This window comes from Podarcis vaucheri (genome assembly GCF_965113315.1).
Source record: "Podarcis vaucheri genome assembly, chromosome: 1".
In the NCBI taxonomy this organism is placed as follows: Eukaryota; Metazoa; Chordata; class Lepidosauria; order Squamata; family Lacertidae; genus Podarcis; species Podarcis vaucheri.
The window spans coordinates 100,267,176-100,290,762 of NC_138759.1; the positions used below are offsets into that span (position 1 = coordinate 100,267,176).

At 40.3% G+C, this 23,587-nt stretch overlaps 1 protein-coding gene across 5 annotated transcripts in view; it reads left to right on the plus strand.

The window, feature by feature from the left end:
* Positions 1-23,587, plus strand: part of THSD7B (thrombospondin type 1 domain containing 7B) — a 633,259-nt gene that overhangs the window by 399,090 nt on the left and 210,582 nt on the right. For all 5 annotated transcript variants that reach the window (XM_082197355.1, XM_082197356.1, XM_082197357.1 and 2 more), the window contains 2 exons: positions 14,425-15,262; positions 17,699-17,950. In XM_082197355.1, the coding sequence (XP_082053481.1) occupies positions 14,425-15,262; positions 17,699-17,950 (1,090 nt within the window). The remainder of the gene's footprint in view (positions 1-14,424; positions 15,263-17,698; positions 17,951-23,587) is intronic.

The window sequence follows — 23,587 nt, forward strand, 5'->3', positions numbered from 1 at the left end:
TTGCATCAGTGGCTCCCTCCCACTTTGGCTTGCACAGCAGGGGCTGTCATTCCATTCAAACAGCAGCTTCCCAAAACTTAATCTACAGCTGCTTCCAGCACACAGAAGGCAGCTTCCAGTACAGAGGCAGCTTCTAGTATAACCAAGGAAAACATCTTTTTGAAAAACTCCTGCTGATTCTTTGGAGGCCTGAGGTTTTCGTCTTGAAATAGAACAGGGAAGAATGAAAAATTACATGCGACTTAATCTGGTGCTTCCAGGGTTGTTATATTTCTCAACCTTCATTCTTAACTTAGAGCCATAATGATATTTGTAGGATCCTATAATTGGAGGGAGTTGTGGCTACACATCCCCTTGTTGGTAATAGGAAGAGGATTCATATCTAAATCCTCAAGCTATTTTAGCCATCAAATCCTACAATAAGCTATTTCAGTGGGTAAGTGGTACTATTGAAAGTCAGTGTGCCGTGATTGTTGGACAAGGACCAGGAGATCCAGGTTCAGATAAGGAAAGCTTATTGGGCGATCTTGGGCCAGTCAGTACCTCTCAGCCTAATATACCTTACAGAATGATTATGAAGATAAGACAGGATAGATTAATGTATGCACCCCTTTGCTCTTTGGTGGAAGAGTGGCATATAAATATAATACACAATAATTTTTTCTGTGTGTGTGCTCTGTAAAGGTGTTGTAAGGGAATAAACCTGTTTAAAGCTTCCTAGATTGGATGTGTTCAGTGGATATTTCTGTTCATTATTTGGAGTGGAGTTGGAAGCATTGTCCATTTTGCAGTATGTAGGTATGAGAGTATGGCATTCTTTTTGAAGAAAGGTGTAAGGTTGAATACACACAGTTCCTCAGTCTCTGGTTTTCACATCTTTGTTAAAGGAAGTAGCAGAGAGAGTGACAAGATGCTCAGAGGCAAGGGCTCCTGTCCCTTTAACAGTTGCTCAGAGAGAAATTAAATCAATGGAAGACGGTACTTTGCAGTCAAGTTTTGTCTTGTAGGGGAAGCTGTTAAAATTTCCTCTTCCATATAGCAGTTAAAAGTATAGGAGCTCTGTCTTCCTTTGCATGTGGCTATAATAGGTACATTCATTGAATACAGTTACAGCTAATACAGTTTGGGTTTTTCTTGCTGCATCTAAATTTACAAGCCCTGTTGAGATCAATGGGAGTTCTGCACTGGTAACTGTAAAGCGTTGCTGACTTAATCAATCTTAGAAGAAGTGGAAAATGGTGCTTCACATTCTCAATATATTAAAAGTACTAAAAGAGACCTTTCTGCCTGATGCTAATCCTGGCCAGGGCATTTAGCTGAGAAATAAAATAACTGATGTGAGTCAACATGGTTTAATTGAAAATGCTTTTGCCAAACATCCTGTTATTCCTTTGTGACGAGATTAACAGTCTGCTTGATAAAGGCATTTGTGATGTAATATTATACCCTCAATTAAAAGGAGGTATTATATAGAACACAATCAGGGTTCACATTGTATGGATTAAAATTATCTTTTGTACAGCTGTGAATAGAGATACCAGTTAACAACACAGTGTATAGCCAAGGTTAATTTCTTAGTTCAACATTGTTCTACTATCTACAGTTGTAATGACATTATAAAATGTTTGCTGAAAAAGTTTTTACTGTTAACCATATGACAGCTGCTGAAGACTAGCCCGTGAAATGGAGGGAGTGCAGGGGAGTTAAGCCTACCTGGTAAATTATCAATCGCAAGCAAATTAATTCCATTTGAAGGAAGACGATAAATTTGATACCACAAGGCATCCTGTGTCCATGAGGAAGCAAGTCTGCCCTGTCTTGTTGGCTCACCACTTGCTCATTTTGAGATGCTGCCATATTGCCAAAGGAGCCAAGGAGGTTGGTGAATGTGCGTGATGGTCCAAAAACCACAAAGGCTGTAAGTACTTGGCAGCAATAAAAATTAAGACAAGTGGCATGACCAGATGAAGAATTAATATTTGTATTCAATTAATATTTACACCCCACTTTTCTTCCATCATGGAACCCAAGGCAGCTTCCATGGGGTTCCCAAGGGCTCTCCCTAATGCACTGGAGGCTGGACCATTTGGGTGCATAGAGCATGACCTCACTAGTCTCAAGTCTGTCCTCAGTCGGCCCGTATCAGCCAGTCTTCTTTCTTACAGCCAGTCCAGGGGGTCAGGGTGGCTATGGTTGTCAGCTTTCTCCTCTTTTCTATTAGTGTAGCATTTTAGGAGGAGGATGGTGAAGAAAATGAGAATTAGTTGGCACTGCCTGTTATCACCTTGGCCTCTGACTACTGTTGGTCTCTCTGCTTTCTGCCCTGCCAGTCCAAATGGATACTAACCACAAATGTGTCCAGGCATTGACCAGACCCCGCTGCCTTGAAACCTTTAACAGGGGAATGTTCTTGTTCAATCAGCAGCAACTGCTACAAATATTACTACAAATATTTTAATGTAAACATTATTATTATTTCATTTTGTTGCCTCTTTTATAGTTTTAAGAGGGGTGGGATCTCCAAGCAGTTTACAACATCAAATGAAACACTCCAGAACAAAACATTAGAGAAGAAAGTCAAATATAAAGTATACATTCAAAGCCACATGATTAACAGGAAACTAAAATATTAGCTTAAAGATTTCAAAATAAAACATTACAAGGTCAGCTACAGCATAAACATTTAATGCAGCAAAGTTAACGGCACTAACAAAAACTATTTTAAACATTTCAGATGAAAATATTGCTAAATTAAGTCCGATACTAAATGTGCATTTAAAACAGCATAAGTAGGAAAAGAATAAAATATTATATGTACAGACCATATAAGCTTCTGTTGCTGCCAGTCCTGCCAATGGTAGGGCATGGTGGGCAGTGGCTATGGAAGCTCAGGCTCAATGGCCTGGGTCTGCATTCAAAGACAGCCAAGATAGTCTCTGGCATCTTCAGCACCCTCAGCTTTTGTAGTTGGAGTCAGTGAGGGCCCTGCTCTCCCATGCCAGGCGGAAAAAGGCCTGCACGCCAGGGAGCAGGGCTTCCAGGTCTCTCACTCAAAATGATGTCAACTTGGGTTTGAGAACAGGACATTACCTGTTGAGTTAAAGAAAATCTTGAAATATACGTTTAAAAAGAGGCCTGAAATCTTTCTGTTAGGGTTATTAGGGAAGGATATTGAAAAGAAAGATTGTAAATTTGTATACTATGCGGTTACGGCAGCAAGGATAATTCTTGCCCAGAAGTGGAAAAAACAGGAGATGCCAACGATAGAGGAGTGGAGATCAAAGTTACTAGACTACGCAGAGCTAGACAGACTGACAGGAAAGATCAGATACCAAAGAGACCAAAAGTTTATCAAGGACTGGGGAAAGTATGTGGAGTACCTGGAATGTATCAGTGAGGGAAAAACGACGTTAAAGGGATTTAGAGAAGCACTGTGAAAAGATTAAGAGTTATTGTTTTAAGCAAACAGAAGTTAACAAAGAAGACCAATGACAATACAAACTAAGAAATGTGGGACTAGGGGTACTGCTACGAAAGATTTACGGACAAGCTGAAGGAAGTCTACAAAGAAATGACAATGTAAAGTTTTAAGTGAAAAATATCTTTAATGTATGTATATTGCGCGCGGGGTGTCTGGATTTTTTCTTTGATATGCTTTTTTCTTTTCTATTTTTCTTTTCGTTTCCTTTTTGGAAAATCAATAAAAATCAATTAAAAAAAAAAAGAGAACAGGACATTACCTAATACAGGGATGGGCCAGGTTTCCTCACTTAGTAGAAAGTAAATCTCATGTAATTTTGTTTATGGGACTGGTTCATGTATCTTGTGCCTAATCTGAATTTCCTGCAAAGCTTCTCCTGCTTGAGAGCATAATGGGATTTTGGTTTTGTGGGCCATGCCAATCCAAACAAATATGGTTAGCTCTAGTAATCTGAGCTTTGGTTTCCAAGATCTTGAGAACAAGGCCAGCTTTCGGCACTACCTCTCCACCCCCATAATATGATGATGATGATGATGATAGTGCTCAGCATCTGGCTAGGTTCTACTGCCACATAATAACTAGGTTTTTAACTCCACTGTTAGAGGGAAAATCCTTCTGAATGCCACTTGCTAGAAACTGCAGATGGGGAGAGAGCTCTTGGTCACTGTGAGAACAGATTGCTGGACTAGATGGGTCTTTGGACACATCCAGCAGACACTTCCTATGTTCTTTCATTCCTGGTGTCTGTGGTTACCTAACCATCATCTAAATAGTTTAGAGAAGAGGTTTGTGTGAGAGGGGGAGAGAGAGAATCTTTATAATGGATAAAAATGAGCAGGTTGGATCTGTGAACGGAAAGTGATTAGCTCTGTGTTTCCATTTTATCCAACCCCCCCATGTTTATAAATAGTGTTTTGCAAAACATCCTAATATGTATTCAGCTATTATTTAAGTTAATGGAAGGCTTGATTTTATGGTTTCTTCCTTCATATTGTTAGACAAGCTAATGGGATTTTATAAGCAAGTTCATAATGCAGTGTTCTATGTAGCCATCTCAGAATTGATTATCCATTAACTACTGATTAAAAAATACCCTTCAGACAAATTGGAAATAGAACGGACTTTTTATTTTGAGTCAGCAGCATCTGTCCATGACGATAAAAGCACAACAACTCAGAGCTTTCTTCTAAGTGTCAGACTGTCAGGCTAGAACGTGATCATATGGAGAGAGGCTGGAGTTGTGCCAACAGTACTTATGCTAGACGTCAACTACAAATATTCAGCCAAAGTGAACTGGGATGATCTTGAAGAACAGTAATAGCAGCTGCCTAAAGTAATTCTCCAGACTGGCGGTAATGAAATCATGATTTGCTGCTATTATGTCTGGTAGTTGCTGTCTATTCCAAGAATTAATCCATGCTTTTAAAAGGCATATCACTTGAATCCCATTCAAGAGCTGTGTAATGCATTTTTACTTTTTGTGGATGATCCATTTTTGGTGGATGGAAGTGAAGAAACAGATATTTCTTTTAATAAAATGCTAATAAGTGCAGTTAGTAACTAGCAGCAAAAGCAATATATTCATTCCCTTGCCCCCAGGGTTCTGTCTCTAGTATGAATTGCAAGATGCAGCTTAGGCAGTACCTGCCTAAAATGAATCCAGGTATTGAATTAATAATTTAATCAGTATCCCACAGAAATGAATGGGACTTAAGTTCGTAATGTGTAACTTAAATCTCATTGATTTCAGTGGAAACTAACTGAAACCTATTGGATGCAAACCACTGTGTGTATACAGTAACACACACACACAGAGAGAGAGGGGGCGGGGACTGGCTTCCAAACTTGAATGAACTGTGGAATGGTGAGCTGTTGACAAAATGTCAAACTGCAAACATGATTATAATTGCCATCCTTATTAAACTACATATTTTTAGGGCTGATGATGCCATTTTGTCCCCTAATATGTGATCATTATCCAAACAGCTTGTTTTCCAATGTACGTGTGCCCTGCATGTCAAAAGTGTGCGCAAATGTCATTGTGCCCTTGTGAGCGTAATTATTGTATAATTTTTTTTACTCTGCGGGCATGAAAAGCAATTCGGCCTACACCACATAAAGCAAGTTGTAACTACTATTATGTGCTGGTTAACTGAATTAGATAAGCAATATGGGCTGACATCATAGTACTTTCCCCATCAAATAAAAAGCTTACAAATTAAAATATTGACTGCTTTAAAATATAGCTGCATTCACATTTCTTTTTAACTCAGGGCTACTGATGATAGCTTTTCAGGCACACTATGATTTTATTATTTATTATGTTGCCAAACTTATGTTAGTTCACGATTTTAAAACTTCAATACATTTCTTTCTCTTTCTTTCTTTCTTTCTTTCTTTCTTTCTTTCTTTCTTTCTTTCTTTCCCAAGTCTGCCATTTTACTGCATCACCCCTTTGTTTTGGGCTGTATACTATGGTGATGAATTATTTTCCCCATACTATTGTGACTTAATCAATCTCTGATCCCTCTCTGATCCCTCCCTTTACAAGGCGCTCTGTTAACAGGCTTGTAAATCCTATCTCATCCACCTTTTCACCTGAGAAGATCTTTAGCTACTTTAATTTACTGACTAATAATGGCAAATGGCGGGGCTGCAAGAGCGTAAACTGCACATGAATCAGCAATGTGAAGCTGTTCTGAAATGGATGGGGTGTAGTTCCTTACCTAGGGAACATAGGAAGGAGAACTAATGATGACTGGGCACAAATTAGGATTCAGGAGCAGCTGTTACTTAACCATTTTAAATGGTTCCTGTGGAGGGCAGGGCTACTCTGTCTTTTAGTGGTTGTATACAGCAGGTACGGTACTTTATCATGCAGGTATGAGAGAAGCCTCAAGTACTGGAAAGTCCTACAGGGATCTCATCCTGATATTTTCCCAGTGGGATTACTGCAATGCATTACACATGGGGCTATCCTCGAAGATGTCTTGGACGCTTCTACAAGTACAGTGGTACCTCGGGTTACATAGTGCTTCAGGTTAAGAACTTTGCTTCAGGATGAGAACAGAAATTGGGCTCTGGCGGCGCAGCAGCAGCTGGAGGCCCCATTAGCTAAAGTGGTGCTTCAGGTTAAAAACAGTTTCAGGTTAAGAACGGACCTCCGGAACGAATTAAGTACTTAATCCGAGGTACCACTGTATAGAATATGACTGTCAGTGCCTCATTCATTGGAACTTTTGCTTGGATTATTTCAGAGGGGAGGGAGTTCCACAAGTTGAGCACCACTACAGAAAAAACCTTCCCTGGGATGGTGCAAAATGCACCTCAGCCAGCAGCGGCAAAATCAGTCTCAAGAAATGGGCAGGTCTGTGTCAAAGCAGGTGTTCCTTTGCACGTGCACACCCCAAATTGTTTAGACCTTTCGATGCCAACATTGTGGGTGCCTGCCCCAAAGTCCTGCTTGTAATGCCCTACTGCCGTTGACCTGAGGCTGAGAAACCCTAAGGATTTGTGAAGCATGGCATTCAAACACTGTGTGAATACATTTCAATTCACTGTCAAATAACCCAAACAAGACTGCTTTGGGGTGATTGTTCGAAACCTAGGGCATCTAACAGAAGGCCCTCTCTGTGCAATGCTTCCTCATTTTTTTTAATTGTTTTGATCACAACCCATAATGTTGCTTCTTCAGTGATGGGTGTGAGGTTTGTGATCATGCCTTTTAATCTTCTCATGCTTAAATGCACAAGGATTTATGTTAGCACTTCAGGTGGAGAAAGAAGGATTCTTGTATCACTGGGTATTTGTGCTTCCCTGCAGTACAGATCAAACTGAGGGTTTAGAGACTGTTGGTTTAATGTTACAAAGACACAGTTTCTCACTAGAAATGGCTCATTTGTCAGCAGGTTAAATTCCAGAGGGCTTTGCTTCATGTTTTGTTTTACTTTTTAGAAATGAATCTCACGTGAGCATTTACCATTTCTGACAGCTGCTGAATGCTCCCTTCTGTGGATTTTCCCGGCATAAAAGAATCATTTGTTGTTGTTTCAAGTATCTCTTGTGGTCAGGGACATTTCTGCTACTCCTCTGCTCATGCTTACTGTTTGCATTCTTCCCCTTGCATTATCCCTAAATGAATGAATGCCTACTGCTTCTAACCTCTACCTAATGCCTCTAGCCGTCTACATTTGTTAAGTGTTTGATGGTTTGTTTGCCAGACACTCATATTTGCCATTTATAGCTTTAACAAAAGATAGAGAATGGTGTTACTCCTCATCGTGATGATGCTATATTTCCTAATTTTCTGACAATAAAAAGCTATCAAAGCAAAAGAAAACCCCCGCGATTGATGCAAAGATATTGATGGTACTCAAAGATGCTTAGAGATTAATGAGTTATTATGCCTCGTGGCTCTGGCAGGGGCCTTTCTCTTGCTTGTTTGCCAAGACACAAACGATTGAATTGGGGACCTTGTGTGAGCTATGTTTCTCTCCACAAAGGTGGTGCTGGTAGCCTGTTTTTCCCCCCTCACTGAGCTTTTATGTGCAGTGCTCTCTCTCTCTCTTATACACAAGACTACTGGAAGAATTCATCCAGTGTTTTCAAGTGGGTTGCTGGCAGCTTGCCATTGTCACTTGACTCTATTTCTCCTTTCCATCTGAATAAGGTATGGTGGTTTTACCTTTGAATGGGTGTTTCGGATCAGTTTCGGCTGAAACTTAATCCAGACGAGAAGGAAATTTTCATGATGGGTGGTCTTAAAGTACAGGAGCCTCCCCATTTACGTGGGGGTTACATTCCCAGGTACCATGAGTATACATGAATTGCGTATAGTGGGAAGCACCATCTTTAAAGCCTGTAAACGCCTTCTAAACCTTTGGAAACTGTTGAAACCGCCATTCCCGAACACCAACTCTCTACAGGCCTTAAAGGTCAGTGCAAAGGCTCGTGAGATTGCAGTTGCCATTTCCCCACCCTTTTCTGTCCATTTTTGCGTCTTTTTGCAGTTTAAATCAATTGTACTTAATTACCTGTATTTCCCGGTGCTGTGTGTATACATGGTTGTGCATCAGTTGAACATGCGTGGGTGTGGGTGTGCATGATGTCACACGCACCAGGCACCCATAACCTGGGGACCAAGTCGGCTCTCCTGATAGCAGCTGTTTTATGATTGGCATCCCCAGGACTCCCTCAAAGTTAAAATGTGCCCACTATCTCAAAAATGTTGGCGACTTTTGCATTAGGGCATTTAAGGTACTGTGCCATCAACTTCAGCCTTCCCACTCCACCACTTTCTGATCTCTTACTGACAAGTTAGGGTGACAATGCCTGCCATTACCTCTGGCCCCATTTATGGTTGGTCTCCGTGCATTCCACCCCACCAGTCTCAATGTGCACCAATACACCACTGAAATGTAGTATGATAAACTCTAGGTTCTCATAATCTCTGAAATAATAACACAAAAAGTCTGACTAGCTAGAGGGCAAAGCAAACAAGACACTTCCTATTGTGAATGGAGAGATTTCATTATGTATATAAACTGAAAAGACCGAGACAGACGAGTTGCATCAAAATATCTGAGTTTGTGGAAGACTTGGGGGGGGGGGAGCCTTTCTTGAATAAAAAACAAGTCATCTGCATTTAAATATGTATTTCTAATGCATTTTATCTCAAAGTGCACATGCCTAAACTTCTGCATTAAAAGCACATTTTGAGATAAAATATTTTGTAACTGTTTTGAGCCTGAGGACTATGTAAAGCATTTTGGAAATGCAAGAGCTGGTGGATATCTGTGTCCTGACCCACAGATTAAGATGGGGAATGTGGATCAGGCTAGTTCATATCACAATTTGCAAAGACGGAATCCCTCAAACATCCATACTGGGAGCAAGTGCTCCCTTGGACATACTGGGCCCAGGTTAAATAGTGCTTTAAGCAAGAAGAACCATCATCTTGAAAATAGCACTGAAAGCAACTGGAGGCATTCCTGCAATACTGGTGTTCTATACTCTTTGTGACTATTGCTTATTGCTATCAGCAGTCTGGCTGTTACATTCTGGGAAAACTGTTTACAAATCGCCCTCATGAGAAGCCTCACATGCAGTAGCACATGACATCAATCCAGCGGTGCAGATGTACAGTATCTTTTCCCAATAGCAGGGTATATAACCAGGAAACCTATTATTTGAATGCTGTAAGCACCCTGGTGGTTTGCTCCATTAGTTGTTTACTTGAAATGAAGGAACAAACTTGTTGACACAGAGGCAATGTGTGTTTGAACATTGTAGTTCAAAAAAATGTGTGTTCCCCCATTGGGTAACCATGCAAATACACATCCTGGAGCATGGATGCAGATTTTTGTGCAGACTTACTTACCTTCCTTCCTTCTTTCTTTCTTTCTTTCTTTCTTTCGAATAGAAATGACATAATAACCAAACACATGCATAAGTGATGCAGACCAGAAACTACAGTTCGCAGGATTTTGGGGGGTGGCCTTGGTGAAATCTACTTTAAAGGTAATGGTGTGTACACAGCCAATGTGTGCAGGGTGTGTTTACTTCCCTCTTGCTACACCTCAATGCTTCTGAATATACGGAGACTACAAAGGCACCATGGCTCTCCAGTAATTTCTTCCTATGAGAAAACTGTTCCTGGATGTTTCTATTACTTGAAAATGAGAGGCTGTATTTATATTATGAAGAAACCAAGGGAAAGCATGCAGACTGGTGATTGACAGGAGTTTTTAGATTAGGGCAGGATGCAGACTTGGGAGCTGAAGGCCTATATGTCTTTGTGAATCACTTCAATGCCAGCCCATAATTATGGCTTTTTGAAGCCACTGTTTCCTTTGGTTTTTAATAAATGTAAGCACATTCTTGTTCACTCTCTGCAGCTATTTCTGGTAATGGATCATGGATTTATGGAGAAAAACTGCTCATTATAGCCTTTTAAAGGATCTAATTAATTGCTAATTACCAAGCACTATTTAGTGGGAAGATCTGGAGCTTTCTACTCTGTTTAAACTACGGAAGTGGAAATTTGGTGGCGCAATGAGGCATCATAGATTAGTTTGCTGCTGTGTTTAACAGCGAATGTCAAGAGGCACTGAGAACCCATCAGAATAAATTCTATATGTTTGTTATGTTTTAAAAACAGAATAGAAAAGATTAGGGTTTTTTGTGGGGGGGGGGAGAAGGAATAAGTTGAACGTACATATGCATTGTGCATTTTGGCTTCAGTGTTATCAGCCTGTCCAAGTGTCAGGAGCTGGAGTCGATGTCTGTCTGACGTGGACACACACAACCAGATTTTGGTTATTTTTATACTATAAATTCTTCTTTGTCGAGTCTTATTTTTATGTTCACTATGGCCTTGTTTATAGTGGGGTGGGGAATGATGTGTAGGAGTTGCTTCCTTTGTGATTATGTTGTACTCCCACTGAGAGGAGAAATGTGAGAAAGTGAGCATCTGTAAGGGGGCTAGACATGTGGATATGATGACTTGTGCAGTCACAGCAACCCTTCTCTGCCAATTACTGTGGCTGCTCATATACGTTGTTTACATGTGTGCTAATTATAATCACAAATCTTGCCTCTGAAACAAAAAGAGAGAGGACAAAGGAGGCCTCTCAGGCAAAGCCAACCGTGAAATAAAAAAGTTAATAATAGAATAATAGAGTGGCAGAGTTGGAAGGGACCCTAAGGAGCATCTAGTCCAAACCCCTGCAGTGCAGGAACATGTGGCCCTCTCATTGACTGAACCTGCAATCTTGGCATATCACCACCAAGTTCTAACCAACTGAGCTATCCATAGTATAGAACAGTTTGGTTGACTTCCACAGTCTTCAATAAGCAGAAATGCAGATTCACACACTATGTAACTGCTGTGGTACATATTCAGTAGGAGATGTTCAGTGGGGAGGTGATTAATGCCTCCTTGAATGAGGCGGTGGAAAAACCACTCCTCAAGAAAACCTGGATTTGGAAATTTCAAATAACTAGTGTCTGGTTGCCAATGTCTTCTTGTTGGGCAAGGTTTTGGAGTGGGTGGCTGCAGACCAGATCAGGCTCTGTTGAAGGAAACTGATTTTCTGGATCCATTTCAGTCTGGGTTTTGGCCCGGATGTTGCTCTGTCAGGAGAGAGACAGAGGAAATGTGTCCCTAATAATTCTCCTCAACCTCTTGGTGGCTTTCAATACCATTGACCATGGTATCCTTCTGGGAGGGCTGTCCGCGTTGGGAGTGGGCGGCCCCACTTTGCATTGGTTCCTGTACCACTTGGATGGTCATTTTAGAGGGTGATGCTCTGGTTGTCAATTAGTTCCCGGGCCCAATTCAAAGTGCTATTTTTTTACCTGTAAAGCCTTAAAACACTATCTCATGATGGTCTCTATATTAAATCTATCTCATGATGGTCTGTTAGTGGGTAAACAATCCAATGCTTGGTGAATTTTGCTTCACAATGGTGGAAAGAGCTGACATTGAAGGATTAGAAAGCGAGGTCTTAATGATGCAGCAATTTTAGCTATTCATTTTATTTGTTATTCCTGTTTAAAAATTGTTTTCTTAAACCTTTCAGAAATGAGTTTTACATTGTGACTATATAATTTCTTTATAAATTTTGTTCTAATTCATTCAACACATTAAAAAAAACTTTTTTATGTATAAATTGATATTAATTCTGCATGTGCCTCTAGGCCATTTTTACTTTTCAAATGAGTTTTTGTATATATTTCCCATTTTCCTGCTTATAATTGAAGATGCTAGAAGGTATATATGAAGAAGCTGAGAGAAAATTTGATTAATATATGTTAGCCTTTAAGAGAGGATAATTTTCTTTTTGTATGCAGAAGTACTAAATGCAACTTCTGTTCATGGTAGAATAATAAGTAAATGTACCTTTCATCACTTCTATGTTTGCCTGCATTTCTTTTATTTTTAGTGTTTAACTCACCTCAAATATCTCTAATGCTAAAAAACAGCAAATCACAATCAAAGTTGTGGGAGGCAAGGGTTTCTTACCTTCTCAATTTGATGCCATCCTGTTCTGACATACTGACAGTGGAAAACTATCTGTGTCTAATCGGAAGTAAATCCCTTTGAGTCCATTGGTGCTTACTCCCAGGCAACTCAGTATAGGATTGCATCTTGAGGTTATGCAAATTATTTCCTTCAGAATCTCTGTATATCGGATCTTTTGATCAATCTGTTATCAGAATCTTATACAGTTCAAATACTTGAACATCTAGAAAATGTGCTGTCATGATATACCTACAATGGAGACTTCAGCTGGTTTAACAAAGCCCCGAAGACCCTAGGAACTGTGTGTATGTATGTGTGGCTATCACATTAATCAGACAAAATTTCCCAGCATTCTTTAAGAGAAGCCATGAAAGCTGTGGTATAGATGTTCTTTGACTGAGGACCACTTTCCAACCAAAGTATGCACACATTTTCTGCCTGGTAGGCAGAGTTTTTCTGAAATTTTGGCATAAGTGAAATCTGAAAAGAATCTGGGCAAATCTTGAGGAAGGCTAAAGAGTTTTGATATGTGTTTTGTGGAAGACAGCCATATGTCACTTGGGGGAAAGAATTTGATAGTTTGTGTCTTCTGACGTAATGCAGGCGTTGGCTACTTAAATGGTTTTAATGGGTCTGTACAGCTCTTTGGCATGGGTGTTAATGCATATCTGTATCAAGGTTTATCCTCTGTTAGGGGTGGGGAGCCTTTTTCAGCTCAAGAGCCAGATAGAGAGGTCAGAAGGGGCATATTTGACCCCCTAGGCCTCATATTTCCTACCCTGACCCTCCTGGGTCAAAGGAAGAGAGTCAAAGATGTCCAAAAGCTGGGTAGTGTTTAAGACAGTGCACAGACAATTTATTTATTTTATTTATTCAACCATTTTCTATATTTCTCATGGGTTTACTTTTGGGCTTTTTATGCTAACAGATGGCAGTTTTATATCTAACCTGGTGGAAATATTACCTAGGTGGGTGTATTGCATGAATATAGGTTTAATCAATCCACTGGGCTCACTCTGCATCCAATCGAAAACTAATCCTCAGTGATGACAAAAACAAAACAATACCTCTTTCCCTTTTGCTTTCACATTTTGTCCTGGATCCCTCTCAATTTGCGCTCATGACTATTCTGCATTTCTTCCCTCTTCCTTATTAGTAAATGTGACCAGGCCTCCATGAAAGAGCTGCCAAGAGATAATTGTTCAGCAAAGATGGATGACCTGCCTACTTCAGTAGATGCACAGCAGGGGGAAACTTGGACAGGCTTGAATAAAAGCTGAGTCAAAGCCAGCAGAATTCCAGTCTCAGCTCTTAAAATACTGTATTTTAAATGTGGGCTGAAATAAACAAATAGTGGTTTTATAGAATCATAGAGCTTGAAGGGACCATGAGGGACATCTAGTCCAACCCCCTGCAATGCAGGAGACTTTTGCTCAAGGTGGGGCTTGAACCTACAACCCTGAAATTAAGAGTTTCATGCTCTGCCAACTGAGCTATGTCTTAATATTTATTGCAAAACTGGTAGAAACAGGATCTATAAATTGCAAGGTTCAGACACAACCCCCACCACACCCCATTCTACAGGTGTGTGTGTTTAAAAAAAATAGGTATATAGGGTTGTTTTTTTTTAAAAGAAGCTTTCCCCACAAATTGTGAAAACCCTGCAGAAGACAGCGCTGAAATGCAAGAAGCCTGGATTGGGTGTGTCTTGCTGGGCATAATTCCTTGCTTGCAGCTGTTTGTTCTGGTCTGTAGTTGCATTGTGTTTCCCCATTTTCTGTTAGTGAAGGGTGGTGAATTTGAGAAACAGGGGGTTCTAAAGAGACAGAAATCATTTTACACGTCAAGCCAGTTATTCCCTTCATAGATGCAAACTTTAACAATTTTTTTAAGATTTCCTTTCCTTTCCTTTTTTTAGGTCATTGGGGACGATGTATAGGTGATTGTGGTTCGGGCGGTGTTCAGAGCCGAGTAGTCTGGTGTGTTCATTCTGAAGGGTGGACAACCCATCATTCAAATTGTGAACAAAGTGACAGACCTGAAAGCCAGAGGAGCTGTTTCAAAATATGTGACTGGCATCTTGAACTCTTTGAGTGGGAAGTTTCAGAATGGCACCTGTGTGTTCTTGTTCCTTTTGCCCTTGGTGAAGTCAGACCAAGAACTTCAGCATGTGTAACAGCCCAGCATGGATTACAACACAGAAAGGTACAATGTATACAGAAGTTGAACAGAACAGTAGTTGCGAATGAGATATGTGAATATTTTACCCCTCAGCCACCTATGGAACAAGCTTGCCTAATACCTTGCCCACGGGATTGTGTAGTGTCTGAGTTTTCCTCCTGGTCTATATGTGGCAGACACTGTGGAAAGAGTTTACAACACAGGACCCGTTCTGTTATTGCGCCGCCACTCTATGGCGGAGCCAAATGCCCAAATCTAACTGAATCGAGGGTTTGCGATGTTTGGATGTCTTGTCCTCATGGTGAAGAGGAATATACGTACAGTCTTAAAGTTGGACCCTGGAGTAAGTGTCGGATGCCTCACCTTAAGGAAATGAATATGATTGGGAGAACTATGCTGGATTTTGGTTCCGAATCAACAGAACGAAGCACCTTCAAACTTCAAGTGGTGGAGAATTTCCAGAATTTTCATAGATCTAGGTCACACTACAGTTCCAAGCCTTGGGATATAGAAATTGGTTACCAAACAAGGCAGGTGAGATGTACGAGAAGCGATGGGAAGAATGCTATGCTGAGGTAAGAGATCAGCTTCATTCCTAAGAGATGTATGCTTTAAAGACTACTAAAAATATCTACTTCTCTAGTTTTGAATGTGCATTTTGCCATGTACAGTGTTTTGGTTTCATTTACATGTAGTCTCATTTAGCACTAAAGTTTCATATGTTGAAGAGACACTTTTGGTTGTGGTGTATGCATATAAACTACAATTTAAATGAGGTTTTGTTTTGCTGATTTTCAACAGCATTCAAGTTTTCTTCCATCAAAGGGAGCGGATAGTTATTTGTTTCCAGAGCTTCCGTGACTATTGAGAGCCAGTGCAGACATATGTAAGTCATCCAAAGCCTGGAAGAAACACCTTTGTGGATGAAATAATTGCAGCCCAGCATAGGAGCCAATTCCTAGGGGCTGAGGGGTCTTCACCACCTCCAATAAAATATTTGAGAGGGCCTGCCATTCATATGGTGTGCATACATCACGTCATGTGATCGACTGTACAGGGCAGGGCTTATCTACCCCCCGCCCCCATATTTCATTCAAGTTGGCACATCTTAAACTTTGTGAATGGCTCTCACTTTCAGTGGCAATTCACAGGCTCAGAATAGCTGGAACACATGCTGTTGTACTCATACATACCGCTGGGAATAAACTGCTGCATTCAGTGATGTGCTGTGTTCGGCACTCTTCCTTTCAGGCAACTGAATCTCTGGTCAGGCCAATCCATGAGAATAATTTGTAGTTTGCTGAGCTAGCAACAATATTATTCTTGTTCATTACTGTACTTCCATTATTACCATACAGGCCACATTAATCCTTCTATCATGGTGAGTGAGGTGGAGCAACACTGCTGTATTTTCGGCAGAGTATGCCTCAACAGGAAATCCTGAGGAAGAAAAAACTGTTCTTCTGGAACAGTTTAATGTAAAATATATTAGCACTGATATTTGGCTTAAGTTGGTGATATGAAAAACATTAAATGTTTTTGAAGTAATTGTGCTGATAAGTTTCTCAGGCTGTTCCCAGTGTTTTCTCAGAATCTGTAGTTCTCAATGGGTTGGTCATTACATGTGAGGTGCATGTATTTTATTAATGTTGCTGAACATCTTGTACAACCACTGAAATAGCCTTTTAAGGACCTGCTGTTTATTATGCTATGTCTTTTAAAGGGGTGTTGGTTAGGCGAAAAGTTGATCTTTTTTATTGGTTAGAGAAAGAGTACTTGGGTTCAAAGATATAGCTTGTCTTAATCTTGTTTGCACCAGCTGCACCAAGAATTTCGGTAGTTGGCTTCCATAGATACCAGTTAAACTTGCAACATGGTTCACAGATGGAAAAGAAAACTGTTAAAATAGCTTCACCAGTTTACATTTTTTAAAAATTGGCAGCACCATTTTCCTTTACCACATTGGGAATAGGAATGTGAAAGTTGTTTCTTTGGATGAGATATGGATGGTAGTAGTGTCATTTTTCTACTGGGGATTGGCATTCCCAGTGCAGTCCCTGGTGGAAAAGGACACTCCATTTGGGTTCTGTCCATGCCCATCCCTGATTCTGCCTCCTTTGCGTGATCCAGGGTCAGTTACCAGGCCTTGAAGCAATGGAATGGGAGGTAGCAGCAGTGGTGAGATTTGCTATACTGAGCTCAGCTGGGACCTGTCCATCCCATTTGCCTTGATACTAAGCTGCAAGCACTCAAACAGGGGCAATCACTTTTGTGGTCACCTCTGTTTTCATGTTCATGCCACCTAGTAATAGCGCCCCTCCTAATAATGTATCCAAATAAAATACCTGAAAGATCCTATTCAGATATTCACATGGACCAAATATCAATTAAATTAGTTTTCCATCTGCAAAGCAGAAACAACCCTTTAGTACCTTTGCAATTTTATGCTACATTTAGTGTAATTAACCTCACATTATGGGTAATTAAACACTGTGATCCTGTTTTAAAAATGTAGCGTCGTGAGACATTATGAAGAAAGGGGGCGTTTCAGCTTATCTTTCATTTCATGAAATTTATGATTTAGATATTTATTTACTTGGGGAATAAACACATTAATGGAGGTGTCTTCTATATGGCATTTGCATGCAGCTTTTGCCTAGGTTGTTTAAAGTTTGCAAGCAGTGCCTTGGCTTTGCCATGCAAACAGTTGCAAGTAGCATCCCTGAAGTTGAGAGTGGAAGGGGAATGCTAGCACCCTTACAAGCTAGCTGTGGACTTAATTTTAAATAAACATGAATTTTAACCAGCCATGGAGTTGTTGTTTTTGCCATGGCCCTGGAATTTCTTGGGTTTCTCTTTTCCCAATGGAGGCTTGGTAAAATGTAATTTGCAGATCTGGCTATTACGGAATGCTCATAGTCTTCCTGCTTCTATTTAATCACAGACCAGGTATAAGAGAGTATGCTTCAGGGTTGTTGTGGTATTGTTAACAAAATACTTTCTTATCACAGCCTTTGTGTGCAAGAAACCATCCCTTTGACCTTTCAGTCCTGTGTTATGCCTAAAGACTGTGAAACATCAGATTGGTCTTCATGGAGCTCCTGTTCAAAGACTTGTCACTCAGGGGATCTCTCACCAGGATACCGAATTAGAACTCGGAGTATAAAGCATGTTGCTGTAGGAGCGGGCCGAGAATGTCCTGAAACAGAAGAAAGGGAAGCCTGCAATGTTGGAGGAGGTGATCGTGCTCATCCATGTCCAAGGTAGATTTAATAATAATAATAATAATAATAATAATAATAATAATAATAATAATAATAATAATAATATATTATTTATACCCCAGCCATCTGGCTGGGTTTCCCCAGACACTCTGGGCAGCTTCCAACGAAATATTAAAATACAGTGGTCTGTTAAACATCCTTGCCTTCCTTTTTCCTTTATTCAAAGAGAGTCTGAACCTCAAATACATTGGATGGTTTAGTAATTTTTGTTCATCTGGTATCACTTGCTTGGCCTGTGGCCCAGTGAGGGCATGCCTCAGTGCAAATTTGTCTGTACATCTGTGTGTATGTCTGTACATGTGCATGCATGTGCACTCTCTCTGACTCCCACTGTGGCATCTTTTAAAGAGAACCCCATTTTTACTCTCTCCATTCCCTCTGTCAGCACCGAAAGCAAGAGTGACTTGAAATACAGCCACATAAATTGCTTGTCTTAGACCATCTTAGATGGTCCTGGGTGGGACTGCCAGTCCACAGAACTAAATCATCAGGTGTATGACAGGTCAAGGTGGGTTTTGGATGAAAGATGCTTTGCTGATTGGTCAGCTGATTGGCGGTGCCTGCAAAGCGTCTTGCACAGTGCTTGCCAATAACCAACTATTAGTTGCTTGTCAATGCTAGGAGAGCACTGAGCAAGCTGTTCAGGCAAAAACAGGTCACCTGACATCATTGCTCCTGTGTTATAGGGACAGGAAGTCAACAGCTTTTGGTAAGCTGCTCTCTGCTGTCTGTCTCTTTTATTCCTATTTCTGTTCCCAGCCAGCATCAGTCTTGACAGCCCTATTGGTGATACAGAAGGTGGGCAGAAGGGACAGAGGCATCAAAGGGGAGGTTGTGGCCATGCAAAATCCAGCTCCAGATCTGCAGGGTACCTGGTGGGAAGTTGACCAGGAACTTAATATTCCATGCATACAGGAATGTGTGTGCAGTCTTGACTTACTGCATTGCCTTCTTGTTATGGCGAACTATGGTTTGTTGCTATGTCTGAAAGTGTCCCCAGGGAAATGTGAAGTTTGTCAAGATGAAAGTTTCACATTAGGATTTGAATGTAATTGAAGGTTTGTGTAGTAGGCTAGAAATCTAGCTACTCGTTTGCAGAAAGTGGGAGAACAGAAAGGGGTATTTAATTGAAACCTGCTATGCAGTTTGACATGATTAACCAACCAACCAACCAACCAACCAAACAAACAAACAAACAAACAAACAGCAATCACATATAGCTGCTGGTCATGTAGCAGGGTGGTTCAGCTGCACTGTTTTCAGACAGTAATGTTAGATTTATGGATTTGGAAGCCATGCAGATTCATGTTTACAGAATGGAAGCTGCTACAGCAGCATCCTGGGCATCTATGCTTTGCAAAGGTGTATAAGGAAGACAATGTGGTCATTTTCTGAGCCACCCAGCCAAGTGCAGAGAGGAGCATGCTCAAAATGATTTCTATACTTCCACCCCCACCTCACCCCGCCCTGCAGTTTCTAATATGCACAACTGTGCATATACTGTATTGTATGGCAGGCAAGGGGTTGGATCCTTTGCAGACAAGTTTGTAGCTGATAGTCATAGAAGTGACTTCTGCTCTTATCATAGATTAGTGGTTGCCATATTTCAAAAACTGAAATTTTGGACACATTAAGTTTAGTTTTGGTTTTCTTTGGACAAAGTTGTTGGGCTTTTCTTAGTTTTGCAAGACATCTGGATTTTCCTAAACGTTTCGGCAGTTTCCGCCCAGACATTGTTTCACACTGCCCTGTTCTGGCTATGTATGGCTACCCTATCATAGATATATTTCCTTAGGATTGGTCATATCATTGTTGAGCTTATTTAGTTCATTTCTTTAATATCTATCTGGTGATTTAGCTTCAAGAGTCTTCATTCTATCATAATGGTAGAAGTTTTTCTTGAGTGGTTGTAGTTTCAAGTGCCTTTTTAAAGTTTCATATACTTAGATTATTGTTGTATTGAAAAGAGCCCTGAATTTTGCTATCTGCTCCTGGCTCTTCTGAAGCAGGTGGCGTAATACTTACGAAATCTTTCTGAGGGGGGGAAAACAGTGCAGAGGTCGTGAGTGTGGTGTGCACTATACAATTGTGTTACTTTAAAATCAGCAACCTGCTCATCATCCATGTATGTCTTGCTATCAGTAGAAGAGAGAGGGCACTTACATTTGTTGCTTGATTAGATCTTGTGGGGGGGGGAGAGAGCTCTTGTATGCTGATTTTTACTTTTCCATCCCCAATTCATGTCAATCAGTAAGACAAAAGGGTAGATTGCATGACTGATTTTGTTCTCTGTGCACAATGCGTTGTTACGCATGACAGTCATGTGACTGAAATATACCAGCTGCCAGCTAAGGAGTGAGGAAAGAGATTTGTATCTGCAGCATCTTCCTACAATTTTTATCAGTAGCAGGAGACATAAAATATGAGGCATGAACAATGGTCCAAGGTTGAAGTATTTTGTTGTGTCTGATGTGTTGTATGGGTGGCCACCCCAAAGATGAAACACATCACTAAAAAGAAGGGTACAGATTTGCATAAACGTGCATATGTGTAGATGCCACTTTATAAATAATTATGATAAATAGAAATGCACTGGAGTAAGCAAGACTGTGATTAGGTGCCAAGTCTGCTGTCCAAGTGCTAACCTGCTCTCTCTTCTTATGCTACTTAGTCTTTAAAAAGAACCCAGTCAGATGAGCAGAGAATAATCATGATCATCATCAGACTTGGGCCAGACAGCACTTCAGCTAGATGATGACTTCAGAAGACTATCCTCTGTATGACACAGAACCACTCTATATGACATTCCAACCTCATAGCTATGTTTTTTTTCTGGCATTTCTTTCCTTTCCGGTTGAGGGGCATGGAGAGATTGAAACAGATCTACATCAATATTCCACACTTGTGGGTTAACTAGAAAGTGCTTCTCTGCTTACTTTTGTCATATACACATGGGTCCCGCTATCCACCCACTTGTTATGTGAAAATTCAGTTAACCAAACATAAAGAATCATGCCCAGACTTCCCTCCTTGTTTGTGCTTTGCTGGTCAGCACCAGCAGTGCTATTTTTCTAAAAAAAATAGGTGTCGGAACTCACCATGAATGCTTCCACTGTTCTCTTATAATGGCAATGGCGCCTACCTGAGTTTCAGCACATTGCAGGAGAGGGAGGGCTTTGCATCCAGCAAATCTGAAGCCTCCATGGATCCACCTTGAGACAGGTCCCTAGAACACCTCCCTTTTACTGTCTCCTTCATCAGAGCACTGGCATTGGAGGAGAGGAAACACCTGCAGATGTTTCCACAGCTGAAAAGAGGATGCTTCTGTGGGCATACCTTCTTCTTCACCCACAAAGTTCACTCTCCATACTCTTAAGGTCCCTTGAGATGTTCTCCCATGGCCTATAGGATTTCAGCCTAAACTTTGTTGTACCATTTTAATGTTTTTCTCTTTCTGGTTTAGAAATGTGCTACACAGCCCTGACTCTGCTGTCCGTCTGTGCTTTAGCAATGCTAAACATTTTCAATGGTGTTCACATCTGCAGTGATTCTTTGCTTATTTGCCTAAACACTAATTTAAATCAACACACATCTACTTAAAGCAAGAGTTGTTAGTGACTAAATGAGAGTGTGTACCTGCCCTTAAGCATTTGGTGTTATAAATCGGTTTCCATTTAGCCCTGAGAAATGTGACATTAATGTGATGGGAAACAAAACACAGTACTTTGCCTTGTTGCTGTTCAGCTAACTACTTCAGAATTGAAATTGTCTGTATGGTAGAAAAGATAAGCCACATTAAGGAAGGGAGGGTTTTTTTAAAGTTACACCTACGAAAAGTTACACCTCCTATTCTGATTTTATGCATTGTGGGAGGACAATGTCATATTTGTCATGTAAGAAGGCTGTCTTGCAGAGATTCTGTTCCTTTGTTTGTTCTTTTCCTTTTCCTAATAATAAATTTTGTCTGTCTTCCCAACTGCACACAAAACAGTGTGTATTTAAATGAGAGAATGACAGTTCATCTAAAAAGAACTGTGAATTAGAAGTAATCAGTATTTTTCTAAGCATCTCCATGCAGAACAGAATTCTAAAGACCTTTCAAAATAGACACTGATAGTTTGGATAATTTAAGCTCATGCTGAGAAGTGTAAGCATCAACTTCATTTTCCATTATTATTTTTTTGTAAATAATTTGAGTCTGGAATAATTGGTTGGAATATTTTACTTTATGAAAGACAGTCTGAAACACTGGTGCTCATAATAATTAATCAATAGTAGCACCAATGGTGTGCAACAGATTGAGCCAGATCCCAAACCGATTCTGGTTGACCTGGAATTTACCTGGATTCGGTTGAAGGAATCCCAGATCACCCTGGGTCGAACTGAGTCCACCTAGTATTACCCAGGGCTGTTAAAAGGGTGTCTGTGCATTTTACACACATATGTTTATGTAGCCTGTGATTTATGTTATATTTTATTACACTATTATTGCTTAAATCTCAGGCTAAGTTTGCATTGTTTTCTTCAGCTTTTAATGGTAATTTCGCTGCTTTTTAATTGCTGTGTACCTTATTACTCCCTGCCTCTTTAGCCCATTTATTGATGATATATTATAGTTTTTTAAATTGACTTTGTCAAGTGCCATAAAGGCCACTGTAGTTAAATTTTGAAATACAAATATTTTGAAAAAGCAAAATGAAACCAATGGCAGCACTAGTAGTTTCCTGTTTATTGGGATATGAAGAAAGTGTGTGGAATTGAGTTGGTGCTTTTGGTTGCCTGTTGGTGGTAAGGGAACACCTAGCTATTTTAAATGAATTCAGATCTCCAGGGCCAGATGAGCTGCACCCAGGGGTACTAAAGGAGCTTGCAGGTGTAATCTCAGAGCCTATAATCTTTGAGAATTTTTGGAGAACAGGTGAGGTCCCTGAGGACTGAAAGTGGGCAAACAAAGAAGATCTAGGTAACTACTGACCAGTTAGTTTGATTGACCAGTGAACATTGATACCAGGAAAGATCCTAGAACAGATAATTAAACAGTTGATCAGTGAGCACTTAAAAAAGGCTGCTGTGATTATTAAGACCCATCATGGGTTTCTCAAAAATAAGTCATGCCAGACAAATCTCATTTCTTTTTTTGATAGTGTTACAAGTTTAGTGGATCCAGGGGAATGCTGTGGACGTAGTGTCTCTTGATTTCAAGGCTTTTGACAAAGTCCCCCATGTTATTCATGTTAAGTATAATTGTTTAATTCACACTGAAATGGAGCATGCCTGAATGTGTATCCTAATATCATGAAACTGTTTTGGGTGGTACTGAAGACTGCGGAGGGGAGAACGAATGGACAGATATTGTCCCTCATCTATTAATGACAGCAACCACTGGATCAAAAGCCCCTGTCTTGAGCACAAAGGCACCAGCTGGATTCTATTCAGTCCTTTAAAGTGTTTTCATCAGGCTTCAGAGTTATTTTTAAAAAGAAAGAAAAATGTATAGTTTTTCTTATTTACAGATAAACTATAAGTATTGTGGGAATTTTATTCCCTTAGCAATTTTTCTGGCAGTTGCGTTTTGATTTGGGGAGTACCGAGACGTGCAGAGGAATCCAAAGTAAG